The following is a 26,157-nucleotide window of genomic DNA, read 5'->3' as shown; positions in this document are numbered from 1 at the left end:
TTTGGATTTTTAAGTTTAGATTTAAATAGCCATATGTGACTTGTGGCTACCTGATTGGATGGCACAGAGTGGCTTTTTAATTGTGGCTACATGATGAGATGGGAATGCGTATTCTCCTACTTCTTCCTAGGTCTCATTCTTTACATTTTCACTTGGAGAGACAGCCCCAAAATAACACTTCAAGTCTCTTGAACTTCTTTGCTCACTCTCCCCTCCCCCAATAGTGACTTCTCTAATTGCTGTCTAAGGTGGGGGTGGGGGTGGGGGTGGGTTGGGGGCAGTGTACAGGACCCAGAGCCTCCTTCCTTCCCTTTTTCTTTGGACTCTGCCTGTGTGCACAGTAGCTTCTGCTTTGCTCCCTCGTTCCAGCAATCTTACAGGAGCAGATCCTCCTGGTGGAGGTGGTAGGAGGGTCATGGTAGTTCAGAGCCTCCCTTATCAATAGCTAGATGAGTCTACCAGGTAAGTATTAGCAAGCCCATTGAGTCCACAGACCTATAGCCTGGTCTCCAGCAGCTTGCTTGCTTTATTTTATTTTATTTTAGAGAAAGAGTGATTAGGGGGATGGGGGTCAGGGGATGGAGGAGCAGAGGGAGAGGGACATGCAGACTCCAAGCTGAGTGCAGAGCCTGATACAGGGTTCAGTCTCAGGACCCTGAGACATGACCTGCACTGAAGTCATGAGTTAGACACTTAACTGACTGAGCCACCCAGATGTCTCTCCACGCTTTATTAATAACAAAGATGAAATTTTTATCTCCATTGATCTTGGTCTGACTCCTACAGTTAGAGCTTTATTGGTTTAATCTTTGGGTCAGTGAGGAACGGAGTCCTCCAAATGCCAAAACTCTGCGGTATGTGTTGATTAGCCCACTGTACTCAGAGTTTTTCTATGTTTAACTACTTGGCACCTACAAAACTATTTTTTAAGGGCAAACAAATGTTTTTATGGATGAATTGCTGTAATCACTTAGAAGCATAAATATACCTCCTACTCTTTGAGGTTTAACTCATTTAATCTCTACAGTAGCTCAGTGAAGGCAGATTATGTACTATTATTATTGTTCCCATTTTACAGAGGAGAAAATAGTGCCATCAAATAGCTTGCCAATAGGAGAGCCTGGAGTTAAACCCAGGCCATCTGGCTTTTAACCCCACTCCTAATTGCTACCATATGCTGCTCCTTACTCCATTAAAATTACCATCCTAATTGCCTTGAACCTGGGCTTCCAGCATTAGTGCCTTCTGGTGTGGATGCTGGAATTGAAGCGACCAGAGGATGTTGCACCTAATTCTGATGCATAACCTCTAGATGTCCAAACTTAGAATTCTAAATTAATTTATGTCAGCTTATCAGTACATTTTAAGTAAGGAAAGGAGCTTGCCTGAGATGACCAATTAGCTGGCATATTCCGAAGTTACTCACCTTTATTTTCCAGATAAGGAATCGTCACGGCCCTTCATTTGAATAGAAATTTAAAACATATTTGGGCTGAATTTCCAGAACTTCTAGTTTTATTTTCGGTGGCGGGGGTGGGGGGCGGACAGAGAGTGTGATTCAGTCACTGCAAGACCAACATGCGTTAAAAGAACTGAGTAAACTATTAGAAAAACATACTACAAAGCTCTCGATACTGCCAAGACTTGGACCCTGGGAGCCAGGTACACCGTCCTTCTTCACTTGTGTTTTGATTTTCTTACCTCGGGGAAATAAACCCCCCACTGGACATGAACATATTTGAACATTACATGAAATTTAGTGGTTTAGCTTACTTGAAAGAGTGCCCTCACCCTCAAAAGAAAGGCATTGAGGTGTTTACCACCGTAAAGGTTTTGTTTTAAAACAAAGGCATTCTTTGGCTAAATGGATTGGAAATTTCACCTTCAGAAATGAAAGAACTAGAAAGATGAATCTAACCTAAACTGCAGTCCTGACTAAGGGTGGTCTTTGGCTCTTTTTGACCCATCTCATCTTTCCTAATATTTGACTCATCTAACCTTTCCTAGAACCTTGGTCCTTCCTGAGAGGCTGTTTGGCAGTCTAATTGCCCTCTTCCTTTCTTTTTTTTTTTTTAATTAATTTATTTATTTTCTTTATTTTCAGCATAACAGTATTCATTATTTTTGCACCACACCCAGTGCTCCATGCAACCCATGCCCTCTATAATACCCACCACCTGGTACCCAACCTCCCACCCCCCGCCCCTTCAAAAACCCTCAGATTAAAATAATTGCCCTCTTTCTTATTTTAAATTTTATAGCTTCAAGCCAGAGTTACTTGTTTCACACTAATTATTGTAAATAAACTCTCTTTTATTTTTAAATAAAAATACGTGAGACAGTAGAAAGTTGAAAATTTCCAGAGACAGATTTTTAAAAAAACTTTTATCTAAGCTGTATTGAAAAAGAAGCTTCTTGGTGAAACATAGAATATATGTTGCATGTACATGTTGCAGTACATGGCCAATGTTCTATTAGTAAGCTATTACTAATTTCTGGGGGTGAAGTATATAAGGCAATGATTTTTTTTTTTTTTTGACTAAAGAAAGGGTGGACCCATGAGTAAAAACTATGATGTCCATTATTAGTCTCCTTTCCACCTTCTGCTCTTTCTCTCATCTTTTTCTTATTCATATCAAATTCATTTAATTATAAAAACCAAAACAATGTGTTAGATTTTAGTAGACACTCAGCATATATTTGTATTTGTTGGATCTTCTAGTGGATATTCAGCATATATTTGTTGGATCTGAAATTTAATTTTAATTTTAATTTATTTTTAAAAAAGATTTTATTTATTTGACAGTGAGAGATCACAAGTAGGCAGAGAGAGAGAGAGAGAGAGAGGGAAGCAGGCTCTCTGCTCAGCAGAGGGACTTGATCCCAGGACCCTGAGATCATGACGTGAGCCGAAGGCAGCAGCTTAACCCACTGAGCCACCCAGGCGCCCCTGAAATTTAATTTTTAAATAAAAATATTACCTACAATCTTACACATTTTCATTTTTACAACTTCATCCTCATTTTTGTCCATATCAAACCTCTTTTCCTGTAAGTATAATCATATTGCATATCATTATACTGTAAGTATAATCATAATGAGTCATTTTTAGACTACAAAATAGGAGATAATATTGTAGAGGTTAATGAAGGTAAAGTAGAACTTTATGTGTGGAAATGGCTTACAAGAGAGATTTGAATATGGTGTTTGAATTCTACAAATTTATCCTTCCATCAGGATAGGGGGTCAATCTACGGCCATACCACCCTGAACGCGCCCGATCTCGTCTGATCTCGGAAGCTAAGCAGGGTCGGGCCTGGTTAGTACTTGGATGGGAGGATATGGGGTCAGCGCGCCAATATTCTTCACTATTGTGGTTTTAGGTTTTGAACATGAACAAAATGAAGTGAAACAAAGCAAAACACTTTGTTTTTCATGGTTCTATTCCAGTGAATTTGTATCCAACCAGAGGAAAGAGTGTATATTTGGCATTGGGGCTATAAGTCCTAGTTCTGGCTCTGCTCTTTAAGCTCTGTGTGGCCATGAGTAGGGCATTTAATCTCTTAGGGCCTTTTAGAAGTGACGAAGCTCTCACCATGACTTTGTAAAGGCTATGGACTTTACATGAGTTAATTTAGTTCATCTACTGCTTGTGAGCCAGACATGAACTTCCCAAGGTTTCTTATTCACATATAGGAACAAAATTATCTCCTCACAGGGTTATTGAAAGAATAAAGTGACACAGTTGTGAGAGAGTGTTTTGTGAACTCTTAAAGAATTATGTAGCTTTTTGGTGTTATCGTCGCTTGAGATTTTGGTTTATTCTTTATATCAGCAAACAGTAATGATGCCTAAAACCCTATGAAGATAGTGTTGCTGGTTGTGAGGACTCAGAGCCATGAGGCTGTTGGTCAGTTACCAATCTGATGTATTCTTCCTCCTTGGCACCCCACCCATAGCACTTTGGTAATCAGACTTTTAGAAGCCTTATCATATTCTGCCTGTACTAAACTCTACAATCCTTGAAGGAAAGATATTTTTGTTCATTTCAGTATTCCAGCTGTATGTGCCTTCAATTGTCTGGATTCATATCCTGATATGTCACTTACTGTGTGACTTCAAACAAGTTACTAAGCCTCTCTGGGCCTGACTTTGCTCATCTGTAAAGTGGAGATAACAATAGAACCTAGGCTATAGGATTTCAGTGGGAGTTAAATAAAATATTGCATGTAAAGCTCTTAGGATAGTACCAAAGACATGGTAAGCCCTCACTAAATACCAGTATTATAAACCCCTACAACTCAAATACAGGTTTCTGGATCAACTAGGAATTGGGTACCCTGAGAGATACCGAAAGGGTCCATGTGAGGAGGCTTGATCTGGGACTCAGAGTCACGGAGCTGGTGGGGTTCTAAGACCACCCCTGAGTTGCTGCACTCATGGCCCAGAACCTCTGACAAAATGATGATAACCAGGGACTAACAGAGGTCTCTTGCCTTACTGCAGCTTTCTTGACCTTTTCTTTTTTAGAATTCTTACGGAATTTTAGAATTCTTACAGAGTACACCTGGAAATAGGAGCACTGTGTCATGAGTGGCGGACTCCTTATTTTTCTGGAAGCCACTATTAGTCCTACCCCTGCACACTTCCTCCTCAACGGTGATGAATTTAAAAACTCGAAGGGGAGGTGTTAGGAAAAGGGAATGGTAAAGCTCGGCAGTGGGGCGGGGAGAATAGGGATGAATGAGGGGAGTGCAGGGTGGGGATCAGGGAGCAGGGAAACAGTAGCAAGGTTCCGAGGACATCAAAGGAAAAGATGACTACAGAGGGTACAGGAGGAGGTGGGGAAGGTGGAAGGTAGGAAGGTAGATGACCCAGGTTCTCAAGGGGTAGACAGGGCAGGAGGAGTTAGCTCAGAACTTGTGGGCTTTACAGTTGTCAGGAGCAGTCTTCAGGAAGTTGAGTTAGTGCTCTGGACAGAATCTAGTGGCCAAGGTGGTGGTGGAGCCTCACTCACGTGTTCTGAGCCAGCGGCGGATGACCGATCCTCCCTTTGTCTACTCACATCTAAGTGTTGAGCATCTAAGCTCAGTACTAAATAGTAGCATCAAATCATCCCTGTGGTGCAAAGTTGAGAAGAAAAGCAATTCTGGGAATAAATGGGGCTCTTTCTCTGAACTTTGTTAACTATTTCAATCACAGAGGATGAGAATTAGAAAATTTTAGATTTTACTTAAAATGATCCTATGAGGCTCAGGGGAGGAGAGGCAGGAAGCTGTACTGCTGTCATATCCACTGAAATTTCAATGTGAGAAGTAAGACTGTGGTGAATTTTTGAAAATACTCTTTCCTTTTTAAAATCAAAGTGTGTAAGTTTTGGCTCAAGATTTGTGTACAACTCTTTTTCTTAAAAATTTTTTTTTTTTAAAGATTTTATTTATTTATTTGACAGAGAGAGATCACAAGTAGGCAGAGAGGCAGGCAGACAGAGAGAGGAGGAAGCAGGCTCCCCGCTGAGCAGAGAGCCCGACGCGGGACTCGATCCCAGGACCCTGAGATCACGACCCAAGCCGAAGGCAGTGGCCTAACCCACTGAGCCACCCAGGCGCCCCTTTTTCTTAAAATTTTTTAAAAAATTTATCATTGTTAGTCACAATACAGTACATCATTAGTTTTTGGTGTAGTGTTCCCTGAGTCATTGTTTACGTATAACACCCAGTGCTCCACGCAATATGTGCCCTCCTTAATACCCAGCACCTGGCTAACCCATTCCCCCACTCCCCCAACAAAACCTTCACCATGAGAGATTGTGTACAACTCTTTATATGTTCTCTCTGTAGTGAGTTTGTTGTAGTCACATTGTAACTATTCGAAAAATAATTTTCCTCCTCAGCCTTCTGTGACTGTTGTTAGAGTTGAGGAAGAGTCTTGATATATAAACCTATTTATTCCTTTAGAGGATTGTCATTGAGTTGTTTTTCAATTCTGTTTTGTCACAATTCAGACAAAACTGAACACACACATGTATATACCCCCCCATCTAAATTTGAATTGGAAATTTAAAAGCTTGAGACAATGAAATAAGTGGATTGATTCTAAATTTAACCTCTAAATTTAACTTGAGAATGGGATAATTCTACACAATTGTTAATGTGTCAAAATAAATTGTTAAAATTTTAGTTAATTCATTTTAGACCTTCACATCTTTCAGAATCTCATAACAACCCTTACTTTAAAATGAAATTTGAAATAAACTGTTCCCCAATATAGGAGGCACCCAGAATTCTAAAACTGAATTGTGATAGGTCATTTCTGAAGCTCAAATGCACAGCTGACTGGAATGATTTTCAGTCTCTGAAAGACCCACAACTTGGTTTCTGAATGTTTTCTGCTGTCTTTTGGAGCATTTTCTATTCTTTCTTGCCTCTTGCTTAGCCCCTATTTTGTTTTCTCTTTTCCCTTTTTTATACCCCATCATTTTTTTCTTACATTTTTAATTTTTTCTTTTAATTTTTCTTGTTAAATTTTCCTTGCCTGCTTTAGTTTTTTTCCTATGGTTTTCCATTTATTCCTACTTTAATTCTATCCTTTCCCTCTCAGCTTTGCCTGCTTGTTACTTTTAAGTCATAATACTAGAGAACTAAAGTATGTGTATGGAAACATTTCCAATCATCTCACTTATTGGGGAAAATTTTATATTTTCCATTAGTAATTATCAAGATGAGAATGTAGAATTTTATCTATTTCTTGCAAAAAAAAAAAGTAAATGAAGTGGCTATTAATTTATATGATATCCCCTGCTCTTGCTTATATTCTGATGTTGAAGGGGTGGACCCAACAGGAACAGGGAAGGAGAGGGAAGATTTGATTTGGGGCATATATGGCAGAGAGGTAGAACAGGATTTTCCCTCTCTCACTTTTTTAATCTAAGGCTCTCCTGGCTCATTAGTTAGTAGAGGTAGTATAACAAAGAAGGGTTTCAACCAGTCTTCCCTTCTCATATATTCTGTATGATTTTTTTTTAATAGGCTGATCTGCTTCTCCTATCAAGTAGTGAGCCACATGGCCTCTGTTATATTGAAACTGCTGAGCTCGATGGGTAAGTTTTTAAAGTTAGAGTAATTATTTAGATTGGTTTTTAATTTAGTAGTAATAGCTTTAGGAACAGTATTCAATCTAAACCTTATTCTTCATTTAATTTTCGTGGAACAAATGAGAGTCTAACTTGCAAATTCCATTTGTTAATTACTTTGTGGCTCCTTTGAAAGCTCTGTCTTTTTCTCTTGAATTTATTTTCTTTCCAAAGCAGCAAGTTAAACATGTCTGTGTGAATTATTGTATAGGACTCTTTATTCATATTCCTTAGAAAAGTTTTGTTTTAGTTTTTTTTTTAATTTTATATGGTTCTCCAAGGAAAATTAGAGGAGTATTGATGAGTTTCTGAGGAAAGAAGCATTGATGTTACTTTAGAAGGCAATCTTTTGGAACTGGGTGAAATGAAGGTGAAGAAAGAAGAGAGAAATGGAGTTTTGACATTAATGTTAATCGAAAAATTTAGTTATAGAGAACATAGCAGTTCTGTTTCAGTGGATTCAATATGTCTGGCTGGCATAAAAACATTTATTGGATGTTTACATTTTAAAAGTACTTTTACATTCTTTAGATGGATTTTATTTCTTAATTCTGATGTAGGTAGTATATAAGTCCCATTGTATAGTTGACAAGGCTTAGAGATACTAAGTAATTTACTCCAAATTTCTCAAAAACGAGGCCAGTACTCATGCCTGATAGTCTGACAAAAAAGCCCCTGGTTTTAACTGCTGCCTCCCAAATCATTGTTCTACTGGGCTATTCAAATGGAGTGTGACATGTGTGATCCTACCCTTGGTTTGGGCAGAACCTAAAATAGTGCTGAGAGGGAAATTTATGACACTACATGTATATACTTGAAAAGAAAAAGTCTTAAATATTCCAGTGTTCCATCTCAAGAACCTAGAAAATACTGGCATAAACCCAAAGCAAGCAGGAGGAAGGAGATAAAGACAAGAGCAGAAATCAATAAACTTGAAAACCGAAAAACAAGAAGTGGAAAATTAACACAACAAAGAGTTGATTCTTTGAAAACATCAATAAACTTTATAAACCTCAGGAAGACTGAAAAAGGAAAAAAGACACAAAATAACAATATCATGAATGAACTTGGGATATTATGACAGATCATTAAGATATCAGAAGGATAAGGAAATCCTACAAGCAACTTTATACACATAAATTTAACAACTTAAATGAAGTAGACCAAGTCATCAAAAAACAAACTACCACAACTAATTCAATATGAAATAGACAATCTAAATAGCCCTGTAACTCTTAAGGAAATTGAATTCAAATGTAAAACATAAAACTATAAAAGTTTTAGGGAAAAGCATAGGAGAAAATCTTCAAGATCTAGGGCTAGTCAGAGTTTTTAGACTTGACACAAAGAAGCATAATTCATAACAGGGTAATTTTTAAAAAAATTTTTAAAATTTATTTTCAGCGTAACAGTATTCATTGTTTTTGCACCACACCCAGTGCTCCATGCAATCCGTGCCCTCTCCAACACCTACCACCTGGTTCCCCCAACCTCCCACCCCCCACCCCTTCAAAACCCTCAGATTGTTTTTCAGAGTCCATAGTCTCTCATGGTTCACCGCCCCTTCCAATTTCCCTCAGCTCCCTTCTCCTCTCTAACTTCCCTTATCCTCCCATAACAGGGTAATTTGATAAACTAGACTTCATGAAATCATTCAAAAATTGCTGAAATTTTTTGAAATCATTCAAAAATTTTGCTGTGCTAAAGGCCCTATTATGAAAAATTAAGCTATAGACTAGGAGAAAATATTTACAAACCATCTATCTGACAAAGGATTTTTATCTTGAATGTATGGAAATTGCACAAAACTCAATCCTAAAAACACAATCCAATTAGAAAATTTGCAAATAATATGAAGGGACGTTTCACCAGACATGACATGCAGATGGCAAATAAGCACATAAAAAAAAAATGTTCAACATCATTAGCTGTTAGGGACATTAAAATTCAAACCACGAGGAGATACATACCTATCAGAATGGCTAAACTTAAAAACAGTGACAACTCCCAATGCTGGCAAGGATGTAGTGTAGAGAAAGAGTATCACTCACACATTGCTGATGGGAATGTAAAATACTACCATCACTCTGGAAAATAGGTTGGCAGTCTCTTAAAAAGCCAAACACACGACTACCAGATAACCCAGCAATTTTACTCGTGGGCATTTAATCCCACAGAAATGAAGACTTATGTTTATACAAAAACTTGTACGCAGATGTTTATGGCAGCCTTATGTGTGACATCCACAAATTAGAAAGAACTTACATGTCCTTTAACAGGTCAAACAAACTATCCATATCATGGAACACTATTGAGCAATAAAAAAATAATGAAATATGAATACATAGAAAAACCTGGAGAAATCTTCAGATGATTATGTTGAGTAAAAAAAGGCCCCTAAAGATCACATACCATATGATTTTACTTATATAACATTCTTGAAATGGCAAAACTGTAGAAAGGGACCACCGATCAGTGGTTACCAGGAATTAAAGATGGGCTGGAAGGGGCTGGGAAGTGGGTGCGTCTACAAGGGGTAACCTAAGAAATCCTTGTGATGGAAATGTTCCCCATCTTGACTATGTCAGTTTCAGTTGTGATATTGTGATATTGTAATACAGTTTTGCAAATGTTACCATTAAGGGCAACTGAGTAAAGGGTACACAGGATTTTTTTCTATTCTTACACTGAAAATCTTTTTGAAGTTTGAAGTCAAGATAATGAAGCATGTTAAGGAAGAAAAAGTATGGCATGACACAAGATATTAATCAGGAGTCTTGGCAAATTTTTTTAAGTCAGTAAGTCCTATGTGTGATTATGCTTTCCTTTAATTTTCCACATCTGAAGATGGAAGTGAGATATTGAAGAGAATCCTGAGGAAGTAACCTAAAATGATGATAAACCTTGCTGAATGACATGATGTGTAGAACTGGGTTAAGGAATGAGGGCTGTCTGGCCTAGATGGTGTCACTGAACGTTTCAATTATTTGAAAAATTTGTTTAAATGAATGGATTATGAAGTTCTTCTTGAGTATCTCAACCCCTACATATTTCTGCATCCTAGGAACTGATAGATTTGGCAATTAGTGATCCATGAGATTACTATTAAGCAAATTAACTTCAATTATATATCCAAATTAGTGTTTCCTGGAGAAAGCTATTTAACCAAAAGGTATTCCTTGGGTTGATTTCATGTTGTCTTAATATCATCGTGAAGTTCATTTACAGGAAATTTAAATTAAGTGCTCTCTCGAGTGCCTGCTTCTTGGTTCTCTAAATTCAGTTATTTCATGGTTTGTCATGTACTTACAAATGGTGATGTTTGCTTTTTACCTACCACTTGTTTCCCTCAAGAGAACAGTAACCCTTGTGGGGGCAGCACTGAATCTCATGGGTGACTATGGTATGTATTCAAATCAGTATTTGTTGACGGAATGAACTCACTGCTAAATACTTCCATAAAAGATAGAACTCTGACAGATGATGTTAAGCTACAGTAGAAGAGAATTAGGTTGAACTCAGTGAGAAAACTGGCATGACAAGCCCTTGTATGCAAGATGTGAGCAATGGCCATAGAATTATGACAGCTGGTCATTTCATGAATACCTCAGGGCCATCCATCCAGTGTATGTGTGGTTCTGCCTAGAAGTAGATGACCAGCTCACTGTGACCTGCTGAATTACTGTCTGGTTGTATGATCCCAGACTTACAGGATTTTTGGCTTGATTTTCCACGAGAAAGAAAGCTGTATTCCTTTTCCCATTTTAATTTCAGCTACTGTGAAATTAGCCATGACCATCTTTTACAACCAAAATTCCTATGTAGATAGTAGACTCCAGAGTGATACTGGCCTCCTTTATCTGGCAACTGTGTTCCCATTCCTAATATGTTTTGTAACTCATGCATGATGTCTGAGTGGATTTGAATGAAACCATATTTATTATATCCTCTGTTCTTTCAAATAACAAAACAGATTACTGTTTGTTGTTATACAGATGTGCCATGTGTGGAATGCCAACTCTTAGGAGCATGCAAAGCCCTGTCCACTTTACCGAGTCCACTTGACTGAGAGGTGTGAATGACATTTGAAGGGCGTTTCTTGAATCTCTTGTGTTGGATTTTGCATGTGCTGCTCCCGCCTGATTACTTTATGTAAGATGCTGTTGGGCTGTTCCATATAAAAATTCATGTCCTGTCAATTAATTTCACAGGGAAACAAACCTTAAAGTCCGCCACGCACTATCAGTTACCTCAGAGCTTGGAGCAGACTTTAGCAGACTTGCAAAATTTGATGGTAAGTGTCTAAAACTGAAAAACAAAAACCTCAAAACCCAAAAGTCATAGAACTAATTATCCGAAATCCAATTCATGTTCCTTTTTATTTGGTGGAAGGACATAAAATTCTGCAGGCATCAAAGCCTATAATCTCTTCTCACGCTAAAGAGTAAAAATGTTTACCAAGGGGATAGTGGCTTTATAAATTCATTGTTCATTTCATCCTTGTTCCCTCTTCGGTAGATTTCATTTCCTCTAGTCCCACAGTGCCCTTTCCTTGCCTGACCTTGGCCTCCCTGGGGCCCTGTGCAGATTTGCTGAGCATGAACACAGTCCACACTTGTATTTCTAACACTAGGTGTAGCCATCCATCCCTTCTCTGGCTCCTTAACAAAGACCAAATCCTGGGACACCTGGGTGACTCAGTGTGTTAGGGCCTCTGCCTTTGGCTCAGGTTATGATCTCAGGGTCCTGGGATCGAGATCTGCATCGGGCTCTCTGTTCAACAGGAACCCTGCTTCCCTCTGTCTGTCTGCCTCTCTGCCTACTTGTGATCTCTGTCAAATAAATAAACAAAATCTTCAAAGACCAAATACTAGACTACAGACATCACCAAGACGATAATCCAGCCTCACGTATTTCTGTATCGTGCAAAATGCTCGGCATAATGTCTTAAATGTAGAAAGTATTCAGGAAGAACATTCTGGTTTATTAATCAGTCGCTTTTTATTTTAGACCATGGTTTCCTCATCATCTTCATCGCACCACTCAACCCAGTCCCTTCTTCTCAGCATGGGGAAACATTTCTGCCTGTTCTATTCCAGCTTGGTCTTTTTCTTTTCTGTTAAAGCTCTCACAGAGAAACAAAATCCTTCAGAAGTCAAAGGGAAGAACCACTAGTGACAGGACTGTAGGCACCGTGACAAGCTTTGGGAGAATCTTTGGGGTCTTCCTCCCATTGCTCAGTGATCTCTAGTTTTACACACTTGTATGTCTGGCCTTGAATATCAATATTTCCATATAGATTGTTTTTTTTTAAAATTTTGTTTTATTTTTTTTTCAGTGTTCCACATTTCATTATTTATGCACCACACCCAGTGCTCCATGCAACATGTGCTGTCCTTAATACCCACCACCAGGCTCACCGCCCCCCACTGCCCCCAAACCCTCAGTTTGTTTCTCAGAGTCCACAGTCTCTCATGGTTTGTCTCCCCCTCCAGTTTCCCCCAACTCACTTCTCCGCTCCATCTCCCAATGAAACCATGTGATAATTGACTCTCTCTGCTTGACTTATTTCACTCAGCATACTCTCTTGTAGTCCCATACATGTTGATACAAAAGTTGGGTATTCACCTTTCTGATGGAGGCATAATACTCCGTTGTATATGTGGACCATATCTTCTTTATCCATTCAACCGTTGAAGGGCATCTTGGTTCTTTCCACAGTTTGGTGACTGTGACCATTGCTGCTATGAACATTGGGGTACAGGTGGTTCTTCTTTTTATTTATTAATGAATCTTTGAGTTCGAGACTATCATCCAAATGTTTTCTTTTGAATCCACCAAAGAAAAATGTGGTCAAGGGTCTTAGCATGATCCCATGAGTTAAAGTGCAGGCAAATTTTTATTATAAAATTTACCCAATGCACAGCTTAGAGTTTATATTGCCTGTACTTTGCATTCACCTATAAATTCTGCCTGGATTCTGTTAATATTTTGATCTCTTAAATGAGTGCTGTTATAATACAGGTTTATAGAAAAAAAATACTCCTCTAGTTTGGGATTTAAGTCAGGAGAATAGCCAGGAAACTTTGAATTGCCCAAGAAATATTTTGATTAGAGTAATACAAATTACAATATTTTCTACTAAGTAATTTTTTCAATGAAATTTTACTGTTCTAAGAATCCAACAAAAGTAAGTTGTGTTCATGAATCAAAATACTAGCTTAAAATATTTCATGGAATGTTTACGAAGTCCTAAAAGGGCAACCTAAATATAATTTCCCATTAATAATTTCTTTCTTGGCAGAACGGTACATTTTTTCCTCTATCAACCTATGAAGGAGTAAAAATTCATGCTTTTTGGTTTTCTTTAACATAAAAAGGCAGAAAATGCTTGTTAAAATACCTAGTTTACTTTCTTTGATAGTGGCACAGACAGCCTCTACTGTGGTTCAGTTCAGCCAACCCTGAAATAGTTGTGTAAACAGTAGAAGGTTATTTCTTGCTCATGTCACATTCTGAGATTAGGTCAGGCAGCCTTCTCCATCTTAGACCCATGGTGCCTAGACTAATGGCCTCTAAGGTTACCACATTAAAGCAATGACTAGATGATGGAACATGCTGACTTTTACCTGCTTCTTCCTCTCACGTTTCACTAGCCAGCATGAGCCACATGGGCCTGGCCTAACTTCAAGGGAGGCTGGGAAATAAGAAGGAGGTGTATTTGTTGAGCACTGTCTTTACTGTACTCTCCATGAACTCTGATCATAGGTCACTGCCAAGATAGGGTATCAAGGGCCAGGATGGTAGAACGTTGATTTCTTACATGCAACTGCGGGAATGGAGCCACGAATCCTTCTTAGTCAGAATATGATTCCTCTTATTCTCAATCCCCTCTACCCCGTTCAGCTTTTTCTTTTTCTCATAGCAGATATCACTATCTGACATACTCCGTAACTTGCTTATTTTCTAAGCAAGTTTCTATTGTCCTTCTCTACTTGCTACAATGCAAATTGCACAGGGATCTGTGTTTTGCTCACTGATAGATAACCCGTTCCTAGAACAATGCCTAGTGTATAGTAGGTGCTCAAGAAATACTTGTTCAGTGCATGAATAAATGGTTGCAAATACCAGAAATTAGAGGGCAGGATCAACATCAGGCCCCAGAAAGAGACCCAAGGTAAAGGGATTGGGAATGGTGGGTGGAAGGATGGAGTGAGACAGAAGCTTCCTGATGGGAACTTGCAGGATAAAGCAAGAGTGCTGGGTCCCCTCCTCTTGGAAGATAGGTGGCTGAGAGATGGATCATCTGATGTGGTTGTTTTATAATGTCTTTTCTTCAGAATCCCTTTTAAACAAAATTTAACACAGAAGCCCAAAATGTAAGCCAATACAAGTGGTGCTGCTCAGACTGAGGCAAGAAAACATTTCCTCACCTAAAACAGTTTCTTTCTCACAGATGGGGTATCCTGAAAGGTTAAGAAACTTGCTTATATATAAACTAGTCATTTTAAATATGTCATACAATTTATTTTTAAAGTGTGTTAAAAGTTATTACTAGATGTGGCTTGAATTTGCTTCACAGAGCATAGGTAACTCAACAAATCTATCATATAATTGTTTTCTCAAAGACAACACAGACTTCTCTTTTTTCTTCTAGTCATTTATACTTAAACTGTGGTCACTTCTCAGAAAACACATAATCCCAAATTCATAAGGCTGGTATACTTCTGGGCTAAGAACCAGATTTTTGCTGAATTTGCTCTTTCATTCTTAAATTTTGGGTTGAATTTCAATCTACCTTAAAGTTTAAGGCAATATGGTATTTTATAGGTTTAATTTTGTTAAAATGTAATTTCCTGTTTCCAAGAAAGCATCTTGAAATGGATAGAAGGATTAAGGGGAAATGAATTAGATACAATATACAAATTAGATTTCCCCTATTAGCAGCCAAATTTAAAGCCCAAGAGGGTGATGTAAGATGTGGTATGGAAAGTCTTAAAAGAGATGGGACACTTAGTAAACACTAAATTCTTCCCATGAATGCTCTTGCTTTTAAGCCCTAGTTTAGGCATGTTCTTTTCAGCATCTCCCTGAATCTCGGACATATGCAGTCACATATTATACACTGTATACACACATTTCTTTACCCAGGCCACCGTTTCCTTCCTTTCTTCCTTTCCTCTCTTTTGGCATTCTTTCTTACTGTTCTCATCTTCCTCTTCCAGTCTTTTTTTTAGTTTACTTATGTTAGCTCTGTACATGCATTATCTAGTTTTCTGTAATTCTTCATCTTTTCTCTTTCCATCCCTCTGTCCATATTAATTAGCTTATGAAGTTTATTTATTAAGCATCCCCTAGGGACAAGATGCCATACAAACTGTGTAGGATTATAAAATATCTCCATATGTATTATCTGGTTTCTTTTGATCCTTTTACTATGTTCTTTTCCTACTCCCTCTTTTTTTTTGTCTTCTCTGTCTACCTTTGTTGTAATGGGTATCGGTAGATTTTAGGTTTTCCTCTGGGGACTAGAAAAACTTCCTTGAGTCATGGGAATTAAAACCACATACTGCATCCTTTAGTTTAAACTAAAAGCATGATATCAACATTGTGTACATTTGGAAATGCCCTGACTAGCTGTGGCATGGTCTAATAGATGAGACAGAGATGTGAGGCACACCCTTTCCCATGCTCTGTCTGGGCTAAGTATATCTTTTAGCTTGTGACTTCTGGGCAAATCTGGGTATGGTATTATTTTTGCTTCTAGTTACCATGTGGTTTTTCTTCTGAGGCTTGGCCAGAATACTTTCTCTAGGACCAAACTACAGCTTTTTGTTCTTGAAGCATAAGTGCACATCTTCTACGTATTTGAAGACCTCAGTTTCCCAATGCTATCCATAGAGAAGTCCCCACTGTGGACCCTAAGGCTCAAAATTGAGATGGGGAGGGCCTTAGGATATCCCTTGTGAGTCTCCCTCGCTTCCCACCTTTGCACCCAAACCCAAGGATAGCGTCTTGCTGGTGGCTTCCTTAGGGCTTTCATTCGTTCTTTTCTTTCATTCATTCTCTCAGTCACCTACCTGTTCATTTACTTAGTAAATGTATCTTTAACATGATGACAAGGTATTAGCTAAGCCTGCAGATACAGTGGTTGATAAGACAGACTCAGGCCTTGCATTCATAGAGCCCAAAGACAGTGAAGACAGACTTGAATAAATCCTCGTTCCCAAAGAAGCCTTTAATTAGGTAAAGGTCCTAAAGTTCTCAGTCCTTCAGCATGAGATTGACACGAGGCACTGTGCTAAGTAACTGCACACATTATCTTATGAAATCCTTATAACTCTGAGATGAAGAGATTATTATTACCTCCAGGTTATGGGCGAGGAATCCGAGATTCAGATACATTGAATGCTTTTTCCAATGCCACATGGTGACTAAGTGAAGGAGCCAGAACATGAACCGAAGATTGCTGGCAAAGCCTATACTATGGAAGGCCATAAGAGGCTGTAAACTATAAGAAAGGCAGCATTGGGGGGCACCTGGGTGGCTCAGTGGGTTAAAGCCTCTGTCTTTGGCTCAGGTCATGATCCCAGGGTCCTGGGATCAAGTCCCGAATCTCTGCTGAGCAGAGAGCCTGTTTCCTCCTCTCCCTCTTTCTGCCTGCCTCTCTGCCTGCCTCTCAGCCTACTTGTGATCTCTGTCTGTCAAATAAATAAATAAAATCTTAAAAAAAAAAGGCAGCATTGGAGAGGGAGGGGATTAGCATGACAACTTAGCTAGGATCAGGATAAGAAATAAATTTTAAGAATACTCTGAATCTAAGGATACAAAATTAATTACCAGAGATCCAGTCCATCCAGGACTCAGATGGCATCATATTTTTAAAGAGCAGCAATGTTCTCAGTGATCTTGAATGTCAGGATTCCTGACAAGATAGTATAGAAGAGTTGGCCAAATAAAGGAGAGTACATACAAGATAGTTTTGAGTTTTGGTAGGTAAACCTTTTTATTTAAAAAATTGTCACATAAATATTTTCATTTATTGAAAACATCAGGAAATAACTGATACATTGTTAAATTTTGTAAGAAAAAAACTTGATCTGATATTAGAACAAGTATAAAAATAGAGTGAGCCTCAATTTTTCATGTTAAAGTCTTACGCAGATAGAAAAGGTTTTTATAAATAAGTAACTGGAGATAGTTGTCAATTATGCATTTATAAACTGGACATTTTTATGCCTTGGGGAAAGCCCTAGATGTAAATTGTCCAAATGTGTTTAAGAATCTGTTGCATATTCTTACTGACTGGACTAGGATCTGTTTTTTTGCAGCTTATGACAAGTTTACATATTTTGTATGACTCTTAAAACTGAGTTCTGAATCAGGGAAAGGTTGACTCTTTATTTCAGGAATCTTTGTGTATTTTGTGGTCCTTTCTAAAGAATAGCATGTGTGTAATTCAAATACACAAACACAAGCATGTCTTTTTGGTTAAAAAAAAAAAAAGCTTGATTAACATCTTAAGACTTTTTACTTACTAGACACTTTCCCATTCACCTGGACAGAAGCACAGCCCAACTAATAACTTCTCTCTTTACTGCTAGCATTTATATGGCAATTATGGTAGCAATGATGGGTGGCTGAAGCTTGAAGTTTGAAGAATGAAGAGGCTTTAGAGAATAGAAAGGTGATACTCTTCTTTGTAAGAAAAAATATATATATATTTATCACATCATTAGAGCAACAATAATGGGCATTCTTTTAAACTCTGAGAAACTCTTGACTGGAGAAACTCTTGTGGCAATGATGATGATGTCTTGTTCAATAGATAATTTGCCTTATTAAAGAGTTGCCATGCAGATAAGCAAGAAATATTGTTAATAATAATACATAGAAAGAAATAAAGCCAGCTTCTCTGGAAAATGATGGAGTATTGGGTACTGAGTTCCATTTTCATGATAAACTATAGATTTCCACTTTGAGATAATGCTCTAGCTGAAGAAGGTTGATAGGCTGATAATCAACCCCAAACCCAGAGGACTCAGTATAGAGTGCTGAGGGAGGTTGAGAATGATATCTTGTGAATTTTGTTTAGGATGGACCTAGAACATTTCGGTGTGATTGTGAACTGAGTGACTTGATCTCTGCTTTCTTGTCTGTTCTCTTCAGGGGGCAAACAAGTAAACAAGGTAGTTTGATGATATTTCTTTTTCGTTATTGACATGATTTTTTCCCATTTGCTTTATCTCCCATTTAAGATGTTTAGAGCACAAAGTCATGTTTTCAGTGAACAACTGTCTGAGAGAAAATGCCGTTTTTCCTAAACGGTCTTCTCATCCATTGTCAAACTGTTTACTGCCTCTAATTCTTCTAGGATACTATTAGGAAAAGGTAGAAGGGTCTTAAGTTTTCCCCTACTCCTTATTGTGCTTTATGGTTAGAGTATGTATTTGATTGCTTCTAATGCACTTTAAAGGTTTTCACTTTTGTCTCCAGATCTATTTGTATCTTTTTAGAGTTAGATCAACCTAAGCCTCCCAAGATGGTGAGGCTATTAGGCCTTCCAGTCCTCTTTGTCATTATTACCATGGAAATATACCCACTTCTTTCATTTATCTTAGATCTACTCTAGCTCCCCTCTCATTTCCGTACTTCTCGTAAAGCCATATGAATTTTTTTTCCCGTCTCTCCAACAAATATTTATTGTGTAGTCATTCTGGTAAGTTATGGAATACAGAAATGAATACAGTGCTCCCTTCAGAGGAAACGAGTCACTCTTTCTTAGAAAAGGGAAGAATAGAAGTTTGGAAGTGTTGGACGCTAACAAGCCCAAGAAAGGGGAGGCTGAGCACTTCTGAAGACAAAATATGTAGTTTGGCTTTGTCCCCCCCACCCATTTTGTTTTGACCAGGGTCTGTATTTAGTACTTAAATCAGTGGGACTACACTCTTTGAGAAAGCCTGAATTGGGGCTTGGCCTTCAAGAGCTTAGGCAGAACACTTTGGCCTTACTGCCTGTTCCTGTCTAGAACCACACCCTTGGTGTCAGGCCAGAAGTGGATGAGCCTTGAGGCTAGGGAGGAGTGAGCCAACATGTTCAAGGCTGTATTTGTCTCCATGTCAGTCACTGCTTGCGACAATAAAAATGACCAAATGAGCCTGTTTCTTATATTCCTTTTGGCAGGGCCTGGGTATCATGTTGTTTTTGCAGAAAACACATTTTTATTTATTTATTTATCTATTGGTGACCAACTTTGAAGACTTGAGAAATTGAGTCTTTGGTCAGAAACTAGAATAAGTTCTAAGGGTTGCTATCATCCAATATTTTTGTAGGTTTTGCTGGTGATATTAAATTTAAGCTTCTGCAATTTTTAAGAATTAAAATTATTGGTCAAGAAGAAAAAGGTAACGAATTCTTAGAATTTAGAAGAAAAATCCCCTCTTCCACAACCTAATTGTCCAAACAAGTTGGGCCAGCTGAAATCAATCTCAATTTACTTTTTAATATGAGTGATAGGCTATAATGGGAGCAACCAGAATTTAACTACATCCCTTTATATGAAGAATGACTTTGTACAGGTTGTCTAGCCTTGCCCACATCCTCTTGCCAGCACTCTGATTTACTGGTAGATGTCTGGGAAGTTGCCAGAGAATGTTGTTGAGTTGGGGCTGTTTAGGCAGCAATTTTGTTACAACTGGGGAAGGGAAAATGGAGTTTGGAAAAAGTAGTCCTAAGGGCTGGAGTCCTTCACTCCTTTTTGTTTCTTGTTTGTTTTTATATTTTTCATTCAAGATCCAATGTTAGTGATCTGGTTGGTCAGGAGTGATCAGGCCATGTGAAAACTGGCTGCTGTCACCTCTAAGAGCTTTAAAAGGAACAAATACCATTGCAGGAAGGAAGGGTGTCCATGTAAACCCCTAAGTTCAGGTGCTCAGTCAGTGGTGTGAGTACTACAGAGCGTCTCTAGGGTGGGCTGGTCTCCTTTCTCTTCAGTCAGTGCTGAAGACTTCTTTCTTAAGTTTCAAATGTCATTTTTCAGGTTCCAACTTGTACTTTTGGGTTTGATTAAATCCATGTATTTTTATTGTTCTTGAGAGGTGCTAATCTCACCCCTGAGTTGTGTTTGAGCCCATCTGGATCTATCCACTGCCTTCTTTTTTTATTCCTTCCTCTTTTCCTTCATCTCTCCCTCTGTCTTTCAAGTCTTAGTGCTCATTTCTTATGAAAGTTTAACCCCAACCATTTGTAATGCAAACGTATTTAATCTAATAGTTTTAGGTTGTGACAGGGTCCCTGCAACATTATTTCTGGTTTCGCTTTCTGTCAAAAGAACTCCTACTCTGAAAGTGTATTTTCTTATTGTAATAATGGAACGAATTGATTTATTGATTTGGAATGGGCATACCCTTGGTTTGGAATGGGCCTGGAATTAAAAAAAAACTAGAAATGTCTTCTGGCCAGGTTGGGACAAGTTATATGGTAGCTTTGAGGGTCCCCAGAACTCTGCATCTAATCAAGATAAGAAGCATACAACAGCTGAAAGGAATCACATGCATTCTCAGACACATGTGGCATACAAGGCCCAGGTTTCCAGGGGGAGGAACATCATAGGACCCCCTCCCCCACCCCCGAATTATTGATGATGAGCCTAGAAAGACCTAATTAACTTTGGTTGTGAAGCTGGAAGTGTGCCATCTTAACCTATTTGAAAATTCACATTAAGTAAAAAGAGAGGAAGAAAAACTTTTAAGATAATCCCTGCTTTATGTTTTCAGAAATCATTGCTGCAAACTAGACGTAGAGGGAGTGATTTTTATTTAAGGAAAAAAAATCCATGGCTCTCAAGTTTTTCATTCTTACTTGGAAAGTGCAGAAAGCTGTGTTACAACTCTTGATAGATTTCCATCTTTGTACCCCTGCCCTCCAGAAGACTGCCCCCGCTTGCCACCCCCGCCACCACCAAGCTTATTTTTTCTAGCACAGTCTTGTATACATAGCATTGCCCTGTCAAAAAGAGAAGGAAAGTAAAAATATGCTGTGTATTAGAAGGAGGGTGGTAACACAGTATGGTGGACTGCTAAAGAGAGTTTGAGGTCAGTCATAAACAGGGTTTCATTTTTGTTTTTTATTTTACAGGGGTTGTTGTCTGTGAGGCGCCCAACAACAAATTAGATAAATTCGTGGGAGTTCTCTCCTGGAAGGACAGCAAGCACACACTCAACAATGAGAATGTAATCCTGAGGGGCTGCATCCTGAGAAATACCAGCTGGTGTTTTGGAATGGTTATTTTTGCAGGTACCGCTGACTGCCCCGGGTTGGTTATGGGGGAGCCTGTCCTGAGGTGTGCCTGGGCGGTCTTCACCTCTCCAGGTTGGATGAGGAAGGTGCTTTTGTTCCACTCAAGGTGCTGCTCTGGGCTGATAGCAGAGGGTAGCACCACTGCCCTGGAAATAGTCTGGACTGGGTGGGGGCTGCTGTGTGAGGAACCACTGGCATTAGGAACCCTTTTTTTTTTTTTTTTTTAAGATTTTATTTATTTTTTTGACAGAGAGAGATCACAAGTAGGCAGAGAGGCAGGCCGAGAGAGAGGAAGAGAAGCAGGCTCCCCCTGAGCAGAGAGCACACTGGGGGGCTTGATCCCAGGACCCTGAGTTCATGACCCGAGCTGAAGGCAGAGGCTTTAACCCACTGAGCCACCCAGGTGCGCCCAGGAACCCATTCTTAAGGGGTGCTTGGGCTTCAGTTGCTTGGTAGTTGCTAGATACTGTTTAATTTCTCTTTCTTGAACTTCATCTCTATCACTCCCATCATGTATAATGAATCTATCTGCCTTTAAAGTGGGGGAAGTGTGTGAAAGAAGCCCCCCCGCCCCACATTGCTCTGCTGTTAATTTTGTAGTTTGCAGAGGTCAAGCGACCCTTTTGGAAGAGATTTCTTGGAGATCCTGCAATCATTTCTGTTTATACTCTGTAGCTTCTTCTACTATTTGTCAGCAGCACAGTGGGGCCTGGAAAGACTGTGCAGGACAGAGGGGAGGGGGTAGGAGGCTGGGAGGGAGCGAAAGTGCCTTTTACTCTTCCTGCTGGCCACTTTTCCTGTCTTGACTTTATCTCTACAGGCCCAAGGTGGCATTCTTCTGCGAAGGAAGCTTACAGTAGCTTCATTACATAAAGCCACTCAGATTGTACTCATGGCTTCCATTGCCAGCCCTTGATTTTTAAAAATCCTGTTTATTATGACATCAAATTAAGATGTGTTTTTGGGTCCATTGACTATATGTGCAATCAGAATTGGAATGTTTTCCCTAACTGACTTTCCTCAACAACAACAAATGTTTATTAAAGACTCAAAAGTGTTCCAAACCTAGAAAAGTCCTCTCAATTTCTCCTAAATACTCTCAGCTGTGGGTTTCAGCAAGGCTCTCCCTGCTTGGGGTATTGCCATTGTAAGGTCTTGAGAAATCCCTAGAAGGATGGCAGGATATGGGCTTTTATCTGGGGATGCATCTGCTTTCATGATTTGCTTATCAGATGTTTTTACTCATTAGGGAAGTAAACCTATGGTCACATATTTTCTTATTTGCATCTTTCTTGCAGTAAGAAAAAGAGCTAGGCTTAGATATTAGCCTCCACTTATCTTCGCACATAAGAAGGGGGAGAATTTTTGAAACTCCTTTAGTGGGAAGGGTTCTCCTAGTTTGGTTCCTGTCATCACAGAAGTTGGCTGGCGGGGGGGCTTCATCCCAGGAATGGGTTATAGCTCAATGTTGTGTTTACATTTTTGTGAACTTGCTTAGAATGACTAATTCAGGACTATGGCTCAATTACAGCATGTAACATTAGGACAGCTGTGTGAGCCACTCAGGGGCCATGTACTTCTGCATAAGTTTTGTTCTGGGAGAATGCGCCTACATAGAAGGAAGTGGGATGGTAAACTGAACAGGTCCCCCTCCCCTCCTCAAGAAGTGTATCAGAAAGCTCCCAGAAGTAGGATTGGACAGAGCTGGGTTCAGATTTGTTTACCAGCTGTAGGATGTTAAGCCTTAGTTACTTAAACTTCCCAAGCTTTAGTTTCTTCTGCTATAACATGGGGATAATGAGCGCATTAGAGAGTCACTGTGAAGACTCAGGAAGAACATTCATATGGCAGAGGATGCTTGACAAATACTACTTTCTCTCCTTTCCTTCTTCTTCCATCCAGCATCAATTCTGAGTGCACTGCCTGCTTCAAAGACTGAGGATTGGTCTGATGTACTGCTCTTTGGATCTTGGCAGGCAGAGGTGGGGGAATATCCTCTGCTTTTTGTGTTATGGATTAGATGTTCTTCATGAGGCAGATATTTATAAAGCAGAGAATGCCTGCATTGACTTTAGTCTGGGCATGAATGTTAACAGAAAGCTTAGCTAGAACAGTGACAGGTAGAGGAATGGTTGGTTTGGTCAATGTCAGATTTGAACAGATGAGTGTCTCAGAACCTCCAAATCTTAGGACATCTAATTTGGAGAACTAGTTCCAGGTGAACACTTAGATCTTATGAAAGTTATCTTAAATGACTTATTAACTATTCTTTCTCTATTACTCTTATTATAACTATCACTAAGGATTGTGTAAGGAATATAGTTGACATAGACAGGGTTATCTTAAATGACTTATTAACTATTCTTTCTCTATTACTCTTATTATAACTATCACTAAGGATTGTGTAAGGAATATAGTTGACATAGACAGCGTTTACTCTACAAATCTATAATTTGCAAGGGTCCAATATGCATTAACAGCCAGGCCATGCCTCCCTAGTAATAGCTTTTCTTTCGCTCAAGAGAGGAGGAAGTCTTGTTTCTGAGTGGAGGAGATGTCTTTATTTAAGAAATTCATGGGAGTCAGCACCAGTACAGTAGATTTTTTTGTTGGATGTTTTTCATTTGCCCCTCCAGGTCTACTGTCCCATTTTTTCACTCTTCTTTCTGCCTTGGGAAGCTGATTTGTATGGTTTACACTAAGAGGTTTCCTTGAATTTTGACTTGTAGTTAGGCTCTGTCATTGTAGTTAGGCTTTCTATTCTCGTGGAAAGAGGTCAAAGGTAGAAAGTAGACTGAGATCCTGGTATTTATTCCCCCAGACTTCCTCCGGAAGTAGTCACTTCAGGCTGACTGGGTACCTCAATCTAAAGTCACTTCCTTCCTTCCTTCCTTCCTTCCTTTCTTTCTTTCTCTTTTGAGTTTGGAAATGTGAGTTTTATTTTATTATTTATTAGCATACATTGTATTATTTACCCCAGGGGCACAGGTCTGTGAATCATTTCACAGAACTCACCATAGCCCATACCCTCCCCAACGTCCATCACCCAGACTCTCCATCCCTCCCACTGCCCTTCGCTCTAGCAACCCTCAGTTTGTTTTCTGAGATTAAGAGCCTCTTATGTTTGTCTCCCTCCTGATCCCATCTTGTTTCATTTTTCCTTCCCTACCTCCCACAAGCCCCCACCCTGCCTCTCAAATTCCTCTTATCCAAGAGATCATATAATTGTTAAAGTCACTCTTTCTTAAAGGCTGCAAACTCTATACTGTCCCTTAGGGTCCAGTAACCACTCCCTTCTAGCTTAGATAGAGAAACATCGTGATTGCTTCTAAGTCTTTGGTTACTGCATGAACGTTTTCTTCCCTTGCAACACCACCCACAGTTTTGTAGAGTCCCTTTTGAAATTTTTTTTTTTCTCCAGTTATCCTTTTCCAGTGTGTCATCTATTTCCTGTTTGGAATCTGAATGAGTCGTAGTCTTAAATACACATTGATTGAATGAGTCCATGAATTAATGAATTAATGGAGCATTTCATATAGTTTTTAAAATAGTGACAAAGAGCAAAGAACTTCCGAGGTAGCTATATCTGGGTTTGAATTCTGGTTCTGATACTTACTAGACAAGAAACCTCAGGCAAATTACTTAAATACTTTAAGTTTGTGTCATTATTAGTGAATTAAGGGTAATAATACCTAATTAATTGGATTATATTAAGCATTAATTGAGATAATAGATGAAAAGCATATCTGTACATCACCTAAAAACATAGCAGGTACTTAATAAATTTATCAACTATTTATTGAGTGCATACTATGTGGCAGGCAATATACTTCTTATTAATTTCTGATTAAGAATGTGAGCAAAGACAAATGAAGTCCATTCACTCCTGTCGTTTGACTCCAGTAGAAGTAAGAGACCTTAATCTCAGATATTTGTTGTAATGAATATATAACCTCAAACTGAGATAAGTGCTCTGAAAAAAAAAAAAAGAAAAGAAAAGAACATGTACTCAAACGAGTTTGTCATAGAGGAATATAAAGAGAAAGAGCAAGCTAATTAAAAGTCACATCGTGGACAATGTCCCTGTATCAGGACTGAAAATGTTGAGGTTAAAAAAACAAAAACAAAAACACAATTTAAGGCCAGTGTGGAGTACAGAGAACACGGACAATATAGATAGACATGTGATGAGAGATGTGGATAGGATCTGGACCATAAAGAGCCTTGTGGTCTGTATCCAGAACTTTGATCTTTATCCTAAGAGCACTGGGAAGAAATTGTTAGGTTTTTCAAACAGATGTGTGTGTGTGTGTGTAGTTTGAAAAGTTCAGGATTGCCCATGGTATTTGTAAGGTTGGTAAATAGCAGGTCCTTGAATGAGTAGGTCACTGGGGGTTGGGTGGGGTATGGAGAGTTTTGATAATAACACTAGATCTGAAACTAGGCTGAGTAATAAGTAGGAGCTGAGAAAACAGAGGCTGCTGAGTACAGAAATTCTTTCAAGATCTGTGGCTATGAGTGGAAGAAGAGATGTGTGAATCAGCATCTGTAGATAGATTTAGACAAATGATTAAAAACCCCTAGGTGTGTTCTCTGCTGCTCTGTGTGTATAGGTATGCCTAAGAAATATAAAATTTTAGTACAAAACTGGGGTCTTTGAGTATTTCAGCTTTTACCAATCACAAACTTCATTTGCCCTTTATGATCTTTACCATACAAGAAATGTT

The 26,157-nt window shown here is 38.9% G+C and overlaps 1 protein-coding gene across 10 annotated transcripts in view; it reads left to right on the top strand.

Moving 5' to 3' along the window:
* Positions 1-26,157, top strand: part of ATP8B4 (ATPase phospholipid transporting 8B4 (putative)) — a 268,272-nt gene that overhangs the window by 126,333 nt on the left and 115,782 nt on the right. For 9 of the 10 annotated variants that reach the window (XM_032343682.1, XM_032343688.1, XM_032343683.1 and 6 more), the window contains 3 exons: positions 7,029-7,099; positions 11,344-11,426; positions 21,269-21,427. In XM_032343682.1, coding sequence (XP_032199573.1) covers positions 7,029-7,099; positions 11,344-11,426; positions 21,269-21,427 — 313 coding nt within the window. The remainder of the gene's footprint in view (positions 1-7,028; positions 7,100-11,343; positions 11,427-21,268; positions 21,428-26,157) is intronic. The other variant, XM_032343690.1, reaches the window with a different exon arrangement.

This window comes from Mustela erminea, chromosome 5 (genome assembly GCF_009829155.1).
Source record: "Mustela erminea isolate mMusErm1 chromosome 5, mMusErm1.Pri, whole genome shotgun sequence".
NCBI lineage: Eukaryota > Metazoa > Chordata > Mammalia > Carnivora > Mustelidae > Mustela > Mustela erminea.
This window is presented reverse-complemented; position numbering and strand designations above follow the sequence as displayed.